The 12,382-nt window shown below is 33.8% G+C and overlaps 1 protein-coding gene across 3 annotated transcripts in view; it reads left to right on the top strand.

Annotated features, from left to right (window-relative positions):
- MINDY3 (MINDY lysine 48 deubiquitinase 3) overlaps positions 1-12,382 on the top strand; it is a 79,573-nt gene that overhangs the window by 12,696 nt on the left and 54,495 nt on the right. For 2 of the 3 annotated variants that reach the window (XM_019973100.2, XM_019973101.2), the window contains exons 3-6: positions 3,550-3,610; positions 5,538-5,711; positions 8,976-9,027; positions 9,899-10,013. In XM_019973100.2, coding sequence (XP_019828659.1) covers positions 3,550-3,610; positions 5,538-5,711; positions 8,976-9,027; positions 9,899-10,013 — 402 coding nt within the window. Of the gene's footprint in view, positions 1-3,549; positions 3,611-5,537; positions 5,712-8,975; positions 9,028-9,898; positions 10,014-12,382 lie in introns of those variants that run through there. The other variant, XM_070800874.1, reaches the window with a different exon arrangement.

The following is a 12,382-nucleotide window of genomic DNA, read 5'->3' as shown; positions in this document are numbered from 1 at the left end:
TCAAACAATTCCCAAAATTTAAAAAAAAAAAAAGATTTTTTTTCTTTGCACACGAGAAAGGGTGAATTTCAGTGTGTGTATTTGATTTTGAATTTTTATGTGTTGTATTGTTTGAAATTCAAAGGCTGATTTGCCATGAACTATTAAATTATTAAAACGGAGAATTGAATTTTCAGTTTGCTGTGATATTTACGATATCTAGACAGCAGTATAACTTCAGAACTGTTAAAAAGAAACTTGAATTTATTGCTTGTTTTAATCAGCACATTTTGAAAATACATTTTTAATGTGGTATTTATTATTCATTGGGCATAAAAAATGCTTTCCTGACTGTTAGTTGCAAAATAAACTTGTCTCTCAAACTCCATGCACTTACATTGTTAAATTTAAAGTGCATTTTCTGAAGAAGAAATGTTTTCCTTTATGGTTGATTCTAAAATATATTCTTTGTAGGTCATTGTTTCCTCTTTAAAAAGTAAATTTGAAACATTTTTTTCATTAGTAGATTTTTTTTTAATTAAGAAAAATTTGAATGAGCTTTGCCTAGGGATTTTGGAGTATAAATAAATTTAACTATAAATTAGTTATTAGGGCTGTTGAACAACTGAGGTAGGTTTTGGTTTGCTAGTAGGAATCTTCTCTGAATCTGAGGATTCTGTGTCTTGTTCGTATACAAGATAGATTTTATTGCCACTGACCCTCTTGGGCCGTGATAGTACCTCAGTGAAGTGAAAGTGAAGTCGCTGAGTCGTGTCCGACTCTGCCGCCTGTGGACTGTAGCCCACCAGGCTCCTCCGTCCATGGGATTCTCCAGGCAAGAATACTGGAGTGGGCTGCCATTTCCTTCTCCAGATAGTACCTTAGAGTCTTTATTACCAGTCTATGAATATACTTAAATGCAAGATAAACAGCAGGAATTTCATGTTTTATAAAATTCAGTATATTTCCAAAACGGTAATTATTTTTGCAAGTGGAGTTGTTATGTAACAGGAAATAATTGTAATATTCAAAATTAAGATATATCTTTGAGGTAGTAACTTAGCTTCAAAGTCACATAAATGTTTTTGGTTATAGAATTTTGTTTGTATTAATATTTCAATGTAAAAATGAAAACTAAATTACTGAGAGTAATGAAGGGAAGTGTGCGAGTTGGATGTTGAACTTTTTAAAACTGAACTCTAGAACATGGCACTTTTGCTAGAAGAATAGACATTATGGAACCAAGTAGAAAATACAGTAGTAGACCATGTTACATACAATACAAGTTTACCTGGAATTAATCGCATATCATAATAAGAAGGAATGCAAATCAATGATGAAATACAATGTAGTTTAGTAAATGCTACTGATATGACAGGTTGATAATTTGAGGGGGAAAACTGAATCTGGGTTGTCTCGTACCATGTACCAAGTTTATTCTTGATATAACACTTAACCATGGTAAGTTGAAAATAATGGGTTATCAACCCTCTAAGAGAATAAATGAGTTCCAGGCTCAGAAAAGTATCTGCAGGTAATGTTAGCAATAAATGTCTATCTTTCTTAGACAAAGAACTCGTACACATTGGTTAGAAAGACCCTTAAACCTCAGGGGTGAGATGGGCAAGTATATGCAGTCATGGCAATCATGTGATGCTGCACAACCAAAAAATCCAGATGCCCAAGCTCACTAGGAATCCACCAAAGTACAAATAAAACTTTTAAATAGGTTCTTTTGCTTACTCTTCCTTATCTTTAGATATAAAATAATGGCCCAAAGGCTTACTCTTCCTAATCTTTATATATAAAATAATTGCCAGTGCATATAAGGGTCGGGTGATGCTGGCACACTCTGTAGCTACAGATAACTCTATGTAGTATAAATTTGTAGTATGACTGAGGGAAGGAATTTTACATTATAATTGAAACCATAATAAAATAATGCAGATTCTTTGATGAGAATAATTTTACTTCTGTGACTCTTTGCTGAAGAAATAATCCTTAAGATCGAAAGGTTGTATGCAAGAATTAGCTTTTTTAGAGCAAGTCCAAATATGTTTTTTATTTATAGTAGTTTTAAAAAATTGCAAATAACCTAATGCACAGTAACGTCATGTAAACATGGAATGATGTTGAAGTAAATTTTAATAGCTTGGTAGACAGAGATTGACTTATAAATTATGTGGAAAAACAGAAAAATGGAAAACAATCACATACCCATTAGGCTTCTCACTTAAAATTTCAAACAGGTATGAAAGAAAGACTGGAAGGAAGTATATCAAAATGTGAATGGTGGTTCTATTAGTGGTGAAATAAGGTTGTCCCACCTCACTTTTCCAGTTTTACAATATAGTTATGTTACTCAATTTTATGGTCTTTGTTATTTGGGGAAAAGTCAGAAGCACTTGGTTGTAGTATTTGTAGATTTTATTTCTGTGAGAATATCATAGAATGTTACTTATTTTTTTGTTAAAATGTTTAGAATTGATAGCTTATTTGGTGCCAGGTATTGTGCTAAGTGTATTACTGGATCATCTCATGTAATCCTCATTACAACCTTTTAAAGTTTGTGCTATTGTTTTTAATTAGTAAAATAATGGAACCAGAATTCAACTTTAGGTCTATCTAACTAAAAGTAGTTCTCTTATCTGTATACTACTGTTTTCAGACGTTGATGAGTAAGAATGAAATGGCAACCCACTCCAGTGTTCTTGCCTAGAGAATCCCAGGAATAGGGGAGCCTGGTGGGCTGCCGTCTATGGGGTCGCACAGAGTCAGACAGGACTGAAGTGACTTAGCAGCAGTAGCAACTAAAAGTAGTTTTCTTATCTGTATACTACTGTTTTCAGACACTTATGAGTAAGAATCACCATAGTAACTACTTTTTCTTGAATCTGCCTGCTGGAGATAAAGTAGGTAGAGCATCAGGATCTGCCTCTTAAATAAACAAGTCAGGTTAACTACACTTTGAGAAGGAAACAGTATTATACTCAGAACTGCTGTCTATCAAAACACCAATGTAACCTAGTTGGCACACTTAAGAAAAGGTTAAAAATGGGTTTGTTTTTTCTTTGGGATCTTAAAGCTTTTTGAGTTAAATCAGAAAGTTAGGAACTCCTTATCAGTGACCCACACAGTGGTATTCCTGTGTCACAAATGAGAACTAGTACAGAACCACTTTTGTATTTAGCTTTCTTTGCTCAAAGGAATCAAAGAGAAACGTGGGTTTTTTTTCCTGGTCCATAGGGCCTTCACTCTGTGAATGAAGCAGTAAATTTCTTTTTCAGTTATGTGGTTATTATTTGAGTCCGTTCTATTTGCCAAAAAATATGTACTACAAAAGAAGAATTGTATCGATCTAGAATCAAGTTTATAGTAGTATATTCTAAGTAAGTAATTATGTTCAGTTACTGGTGAATGTGAAGGGAAATTATTTGAAATTCTATAGCACTATTCAAAAGATCAGAAAGGAGGTAAATTAAGTGGGTTTTTTTCCCACTATAGAATAAAAGAATGATATAAGGTATGTTTATAATAAATTCTAATAATTATTGCTTTAATTGTATAAAGGCATTTCTTTTGAAGAAGCTCCTGTTTTCTTCTGAGAAGTCTTCTTGGAGGGATTGCCCAGGTATGATAGCTGTCTTTTATCAACTTTTACTCCATCTTTTATTTTATAAGTGATTGATGCAGCATTCATTGCCAGTAATTCAGTTGAAATTATCTGTTTTTAAAAAGTAAACTATCAGTTACTTTTTCGTGAGGTTGACTTTTTAAATATTCCCGAAAGTTTCATGAACAGTGACTCTAGATCTTAAAAATGTGTATTTTGTAATGTGGTTTTCCTAACTGAGGGGGTAAGACAGGTTTTTACAACTAAGGGAAAAATCTTTTGGTGCACTGTTAAATGGTAGCATACCATAAGGGAGGATCATTTATGTTTGTATTGTCTTATTTAGCTTTGAGCAAAAACTCAAGATTATCTTTGTATTGCTGAACCTTTTAGTATAACACTTTACACAATGCGAATACTACTGCAGGTAATTCTGAGTTAAATCGCAAATGAAGCTTTCATGGCTTCTGCAATATGATTAAATCAGAGAACTGTATGTGCTACCTGATAATAACAAACATTTGCATCCTTGACAGTTTACAAAGGTATTTTCTTTACTTAGACTGTCTTATGTGAACTCACAATGACTACTGAAAGAAGGTAGAATATATTATAATCGCAGTTTTGTGTATAAGGGCAGAACAGCTTTCATTCCAAACCATGCAGGTACCTTCTATTAGTGGTTTTAAATTTAAGAGATAAAGTGTCACTGTCATGTATTTTTAATTAATAACTGAAATGCAAAATAAATTTCAGTAGAGAAGAAAGAAACTATTCAAAAGAGACTGTTACTAGCATGAACATTTTATTAAATTTCTAAAATTTCTTGCATAGAAACATTCATATTGATAAGAAATTTTTGTAGCATTGTCATGTTGTAAATGCTGTGGTGGCTGCTGCTGCTGCTAAGTCGCTTCAGTCGTGTCTAACTCTATGCAACCCCATAGACAGCAGCCCACCAGGCTCCCCCGTCCCTGGGATTCTCCAGGCAAGAACACTGGAGTGGGTTGCCATTTCCTTCTCCAATGCATGAAAGTGAAAAGTGAAAGTGAAGTCCCTCAGTCATGCCCGACTCTTAGCGACCCCATGGACTGCAGCCTACCAGGCTCCTCCGTCCATGGGATTTTCCAGGCAGGAGTACTGGAGTGGGGTGCCAAAGTGAATAGGACAGTTCCAGTCTTTAAAGAACTCTTAGTCTGTCTAGGGAGAGAGAAACCTCCCTCTAGCATAAAATTTTACATGGGGTATATAGCTATCTTATCCCCTTTGTTTGAAAGCTTCAGAAAGTGGTACTGCTTCTGGAGACGAACACTACTCGAAAAGGGGAGGGTGGCTAAGGTTCAGGACAAAGTTGAGCATTGTGCTATTTTTAATAAATGTCTGATGCTCACATCACCACAGTACAGTATCAGTGGTTTGTATACTATGCAGCATAACCGCAACGGGCCTCTGCTAGTGTAATGGATTGTGTCCTTATATGTGCTGATGGTATCTCATTATCCTTCCCCCTGTGGGACTGGGAGATCAAAGACATGAGACTAATTCAGAAATGGGGAGAAACAGAGGTCCCCACAGGCCCTTAGAAGACCTGGTTCTACAAGAAGGGAATCCTCATGCCTGAAAGGCTCTGTTTGCAGCCTAAGAAAGGGATAATCAGTATCAGCTTACTCCACATAGCATATTCTTTCCTCTGATGTTTAATTCTGCATTTTCCAGGATTCTTTTTCTCCTGAATGGAAATACTCAATAGCAGTGACATTTTAACCCTCAAGCACATTGTTTTTCTAAACTGTAATTGAAGATCAGTGGTTTATGGATTTCTGCCCCACTAAAAAATGCTCGATTTTCGTCACTAAATTAACACATTCTTAACATTGTTATTTGACAGGGTTTTTTTGTCCCCCACAGAGAAAACCATTGTAACTTATGCTTCGGTTATTTTTAGAGGAAGAGCGGAAGGAACTCCTTTGTCATACCTTGTGTGATATTTTAGAAAGTGCTGGTTGTGACAACTCAGGATCCTACTGCTTGGTTTCTTGGTTAAGAGGAAAGACAACTGAGGAAACCGCTAGCCTTTCTGGGAGCCCTGCACAGTCTAGTTGCCAAGTGGAACATTCTTGTAAGACACACTTTTATTTCCTGAAGTAATTTCTTGTCTGTGTGTTTGAATAGAACTATTGGAAATTTTAAAGAGAGAACAAGATTTAAACGTTGTATAAGATCTGTTTTTTAGCCTAAGCTTACTTAATCCTTGAGCTTTGTTAGTTTTCATTTCTCTTGATAATTTTAATTGCTGGAGGATATTACATTTGTTTATTTTTTCTTTGATTTTTGGGGAAAAACCATAGGAACTGCATCTCTTAAAGTAAACTTAGTAAAAGTTCTAGTTAACTTCTACTTGATGACAGTCTCTTTTCAGCTTCGGAACTCTCATTTAGAAAGCTGAAAGAACATATTTCTGTTTTCTTTGCTTCAAATACTTCAGTGCTTCAAATACTTCAGTGTTTTCCATGGTATTGGGAAAAACAGGGAAATTATTATGACTGTTTTTTACATTAGGAAATGTCTTAATTATCTTCAGCTGTTTCCTAAAGCAAAAATGGGGACACTTTTCTTCCCTGTGTTGTTTCTTTTCCTCCTGAACGTTTTGGACAAGGTTACTATAGATGAATTATTTTGAGATAGTTTTTTTATTATGAGTTTTAATTTTGCATTCATTTAAGTTTTTCATACCTTGAAGATTTCTCTTAAAGAAAAATAACAGCTCTTCTCACTCACAAGAATTATATATTCTATATATTATATATTCTATAGAATTATATATTCTATGGTTTTTAAAAATTCTTACATAGTTGACCTACAAACTGCCAGAATGAACTAGTAAGATTGTACTACAGATAAAGAGTTGCTTTTCTGGTTTTCTTTTAGAAATTAACTTGCTTGTAGGTTGCTTTTGGTAATTGATAGTTGTAAGTGCCTTTACTAAATAAGTGACTTGTTCGACTTACAGTGCAATCCATTAACTTTCGTCTCTGTGGAAACTGTAGACACCCAATTTCTAAAAAGTAAATTTCAGTTGCTATGGTATATATCTTGCTCTCCCTATAGGATTGTCTATGAGGCAAGTTGTATCCTTGAGCCAACATGTCTCTATGATGTCAGCATCTTCTCTCTCTCACCTTTGCAGTTACAATGGCAAATTCTACTAATAGTACATTTGCAAGAAATAATTTTTCAAATTTAAACAGTTGAATGGCATTTCCTTTTAGGCCTTTTAAACATAGCATTTCAAAAAGAATTTAATATATTTTTAGAGTTAAAGAAAACAAGTGGAAAATACTCACAAGGTTGATAATCTAAAAATGTCATTAAGGCTGGTTTTAAAATATTTTCCAGATTTTACTGGATTGCGTAAAAGCATGTTTAATAGTTTAGGATATTAAAATCTTAATAGGAATAGATGAAGAGGTTAGAAGTTGTTTTAAAGAACACGTGGCTAAACGTACTCCATGTATTAATATTATAAGAAAATAGCTTTTTGCTAACATTTTTCATGAGTATCCTAGTAAACTATGTGCTCACTGGATGTGCTGTGCATTTCTGTGTGGATGGGTTAAATTGTTCTAGGTTAAATGGCCTTCTGATGTTAACTTTGGCACTTCAGTAACCTATGTGGGCATATTATATTGACTCTGCCTCCGAAAAACATTTTTTAGTAATTTTCCAATTTACTTTGTCTCATTTTTAAAATAGACATGAAATGAAACTATTATAAATTGATTTTTAATGTTATATAAATTTGAGAAGTTTTAGTAATTGAAAATTCACATTAGATGTTGACAATGAAATGAACTTATATTAAAATTTATTCCATATAACAATCTGTTTTACCTGTTTTTTCCTTTATTCCCAGCTATGTTCTTTTTCTTGTGTTTTATATTTTTCTACCATCCTGCCTGCTAAGCTTTTTATTTTGCTTGCCTCTTTACTCTAAATTACTATCTCTATGTCAACTTTCATATTGTACACTTAGTAAAATTATTTAGATAATCAGGTACCACAGAGAAATTAGTACAGTTTGGAAAAGATTAGGCAGAAGGTTTATTTTATCTTGAAAATTTACATGTGAAGTGTTTTTCCCCTTGTCAGTATTACGTTGTGTACAAACATTAATTTCATTGGCTTTTGTGGTGTGTAGTTTGGCTTTTGGTAATGCACACTTATTTGCAGTAGTGAATACTCAGGTTCAATTTCAGTTTGTTTCCCACACACAAATCAAAAGATTATTTAAATGAATCCATTTGGACTTTACAGATGTTAAGTAATTCAAAACATTTGAAAATTAAGTCTGGACTTTGAAAGGCTAAAATAATGTGACATTTTTTATTGTAAATCAAAATTTCAGTTTTGAATACATAGTGAAACAGTTTCTTCAGTTCTCTAGTGAGGATTAGTATTTGAAAGTACTAACGTTTATTTAATAAGGTATATATGAAATTGTTCCTTGTGATTAGAGTGAGCATTTTGATCTGTGTAGGATTTCTTGAAAGATTTCATCTTTGTGGAGCTGAGACTATCTGGGTTCAGATCTCAGTTCTGCTGTTTATAGCTTTTTGCTCTTGGGAGGATTCTTCTTTGGGCCTCAGGTTCCTCTACTGTAAAATGGGATAGTAGGGTTGTTTGTGGATTAAATGAGATTAAGGCCCATAGAGCATTTAAAAAGGGGCCTGGAACTTAGAACTGTGCTAAGTAAGCATTACTTTTCATTTAAATGCTTTCTTTGATTTCCTTTGATTTCTTAAAATTTTATAATTTTATTAGTCAATATAATCTAAATAAGATGCTGAAAACTTGTCAACAGTTAGTTATACAAGTAGATGAGGAAACAAACTTAAAGCTGTCGTTGAACCTGTGTACTTTCAAAGTTCTCTGCCTTTTTATACACATTTGTTTAATAATGAAACATCAAGTCTAAAGATTTTATATTAGAGGAAGATTAGCTGTGAAGATTTGACTTGGCTCTAAGAAACAAAAGATGATTTAGAAGTGCAGGACACATTGCAATTATGTGTGAAGCACTATGATTGTCAATGCTTTCTCACATGTTATTAACTATTCTAGCACAACTGAATTCAAAGAAAATGTTTATTATTTAATCACCTTTCTACATTCTCAGTATTAAAATCCATTTTAGTTCTATTCATGATACCTAAGATGTTGAAATATAAATTTATGTTCAGTAAAGTGGAAAATAAACTGAGAATTCTAAGGAGTAAGGAAAGAGGGAAACTTTTGATTGCTTAAAAGTATTTACAGCCTGCTGTGTGTATCTTGTGTCATTTATTTGCCATGTGTAGTGCTGAAAAGTGTCTTTTATGTATAGCTGCCTTGGCTGTCGAAGAGCTTGGCTTTGAGCGATTTCATGCATTAATTCAGTAAGTAACATTGGAACATTTAAAATACTTAACTTGTGGACACATTTGCCATTTTAAGTCTGTTCATACTGTGGAAAGGTACTTAGATTTGTATGCTTGAGGATTAATTTGTTTTCAGATTTTTTAAAAAAAGAATAATTTGTCAATATGTTCTTAAAATATTCTGATTCCCAAATTAACTTTGGAAATACACTTTTTATAACATTAAAGGCTTTTTCATCATTATAATGAAAAAACATTTTAGCTTAATGTTTCTCCAAGTGAAAATAAAGATTTCTAGTATGATAAGTATTTGTGTTATTGCTTATTGTCAAAATATGCTTTCTATAATTTTCATTAACAGTGCCATATTTTCATTAGAGTATTTAAATTTTTTGTTGTGAAATAAAAGGTAAGGATAGCTATGTTGGTAGAATTGTGAGTGGCATTTGATTTGAAATACAACGTTATTTTAAAAGAAGCCACAAATGTACACCTTATCCTTGGTGTTCACATATTTGTTAAATAATTCTCAAGCTTTAAAAAGTCAAGTTTCTTTGTTCTTAAACAATCCTAGAAGAGGACCACCTAATTCCTTAAATAACTGTATGATCATTAAAGAAGTCATTGATGTCAGACAGTTCACCTAAGAGATGAAGAGGTTCGCTACCAAGTAGGCTTTCTATTTTAATGGTACCTATTACGTATAATGACAGTTGTCAGCAATAGCTTTGGCTTTTAATGGCTAAATTTATATTTGAAAATTTGAGACACAAAAATCTCCTGTTTGTATGTATGCATTTTAATGTAGAAGACAATTTTAAAATGTTCCCATTTATGAATGTAGTCAATCTCATCATCATGTTAATACTTAATTCTTTTTTCCCCCCAGAAAAAGATCATTCAGAAGTTTAGCAGAATTAAGAGATGCTGTCTTGGACCAGTATTCAATGTGGGGAAACAAATTTGGAGTATTGCTTTTTCTGTATTCTGTGTTACTGACAAAGGTTGGTTAAAGAAGATGTTTTTCTGATTTTTTTTCATTTTGAGTTTAGTATTTTTCCTGCTGCAGAAAGAAATTTTACTCCTGATGTTGTTTCTAAATCTCAGAATTGAATGTCTTGTGCCAGTAATGAAGAATAAGTCTCTCTCTCTCTTCATTCACCTGTTACCTAACCACTTTTCAAGCTTCACCCATGATCTTCTAGACTGCAGAGATTCATCAGTAATGTTCTAATTATGAAGTGCAGTGAGGTCTTGGGTATTTTATTTTCTTTGATCATAGTGGAAGCACTTGACCCCTAAACCCCTTCTGGAACAGCTGTATCTGACACCAGTCCCTTCTTAGCTTACCTGATAAATCACTGTACTGGTTCTCTTTCTGTAATGCCTCATAATTACTTTTCTGCTTATAGCTTCATTTCCATCTTTTCCTGTTAGTTACCTTTGTATCCTCTCAGCTTACCTTTATATGGTTCATTCTGACCTGTACACTTCTGGTCCTGCCCTTTTCTGCAAGTGCCAGCCTCACATCTCCAGTGACCTGTTTGGTCTGAGTTATCCTGCTGGATTTGCCATATCTGGAGTCAGACTTCATTCACTTGATAAATGTTTATTGAGCATTGACTGTTTATTAGGGACTAAACTTACAATGTGGGGTACAATTTTTGTTTAATCATTCCTCTTCGATGTTGTAAACAAAAAAGTAGACCCCTTAATAGTTACTTCCATTTTGGCAGTGTTTTTGGTGTGTGTTTGTTTCATGCACAAAGCGTAGTGGGACAATAGAAGGCGTGCCTCAGTTCATATGGTTGAATCAAGAGCAGACCTTGTAGGCATCACTAGATGGATGGGGAGAAGTTTTCTGGACAGAATAACTATGGGAAGAAATTCCAAGCTGTGGGAACAACAGGTATAAAGACATTATCTTAGCGTAGCATAACATACCAGAAAGGCAACCATGGAAGATGAGAATGGCATATATGTAAGAATTCTTGTGCAAAAATACTTAAAATCTCATTTCATGTGGCCAGAATTGGAACAAATCAAAAATTGTGAGCAGTGGAGTAACAAGATCTTTCTGTTGCTAAAAGGTTCATTAAATTGGTATCAGAGTTGTGCTGGAGGGAGTTGGTATGTGGATAAGAAGACTAGAGTCAGGGAAACTGAAAGAGTAGTTCCTGAAATAGGTGACCCTAAGCCGGAGCAGTGATCATGGAAATGGAAAGAAAAGGAGCATATTTTTTAGAAGCATGTTTTAAACTTAGAAATTTTAAATCATTTAGGAGCATATTTAAGAGAAAGAATGAAAAGTAGTTAGTAGTCAATTAGCAATGGGGACTGGCAGTGATGGAGGTCCCGAGGATGCCTGGTTTCTTAATGAGTTCATCATGACTGTTCAGTACTCTCCCAGTTCTTACACTCAAAACTTTTGATACCTCCTCTCTGTCTTGTCATTCACAGCCAAGAAAACTATCATGTCTAGTTCTTCCTTGACCTGGTCTTTGAAATAAGGTCCACTCTCTCCCTAGTGATTTTTGGCACTTGATTATGTTATTCATTGTGACTTTGTGATGGTCCATTTTGTATAGTTGTCTACAAGGAAGGCCAGTGTGAGATCTTAAACTTGTTTGTATCCTTCTACAGTATTTCCACAATCATTACTATTTTGATTGTTGATTATCATCTCTTTAATTTTTAGAAATGGCCTGTAATCAAATGGAATCAATGGTGAATAGCACAGTGAATGGCTGTTTATCTTTGTCATTTTGAAATTGATGGAGATGAAATGCCGAGGCCTTCTTGTACTTATCCAGTAGCTAGACCTTTAGGGATTTGGGTGATCTTTGGGGCGATAAAAAATACCAGAAAATTGGCTTTCAGGAAATAAGAAACTCCTGCCCTCCTAGTTTACATTTTGTCAGTGCACATTTGAATGACCAATATATAAGAACACACAATCACAAGAGAATCTTCCATTTTCTTATGTATGAGAAATACCTGTTGTGTATTTAAATGTACATCTTTATCATGTGTGTATATATTTAGTGTTTTAATGATCTAAGAAAATACATCAGGTACCTCAGTAAGTATATTGGGATCAAATTAATTTCACCTGAAGTTAAATGAGTATTAACTTTCAGATAAAATAATTTTCTCCTCACTTCTCTTGAAACTTAAACACTCTCTCTGTCTTCCCTCTCTGGCCCTCCCCCCCACCCCTTTAACTCACGCATTGAATCTGTTACCTGTTCTGATGTAGAATACACAGAAGAAAAGATTCTAAGAATTAACTGCTTCTCACCATTTTCATTTCAAACGCACCCCCCATTTCAAATCTGGATAATTCTTTGGGAGAAAAGTTACTTATATAATT

The sequence above is a fragment of the Bos indicus genome, chromosome 13 (assembly GCF_029378745.1).
Source record: "Bos indicus isolate NIAB-ARS_2022 breed Sahiwal x Tharparkar chromosome 13, NIAB-ARS_B.indTharparkar_mat_pri_1.0, whole genome shotgun sequence".
NCBI lineage: Eukaryota > Metazoa > Chordata > Mammalia > Artiodactyla > Bovidae > Bos > Bos indicus.
The sequence above is the reverse complement of the archived record's forward strand: the minus strand, read 5'-3'. Positions and strand labels throughout refer to the sequence as shown.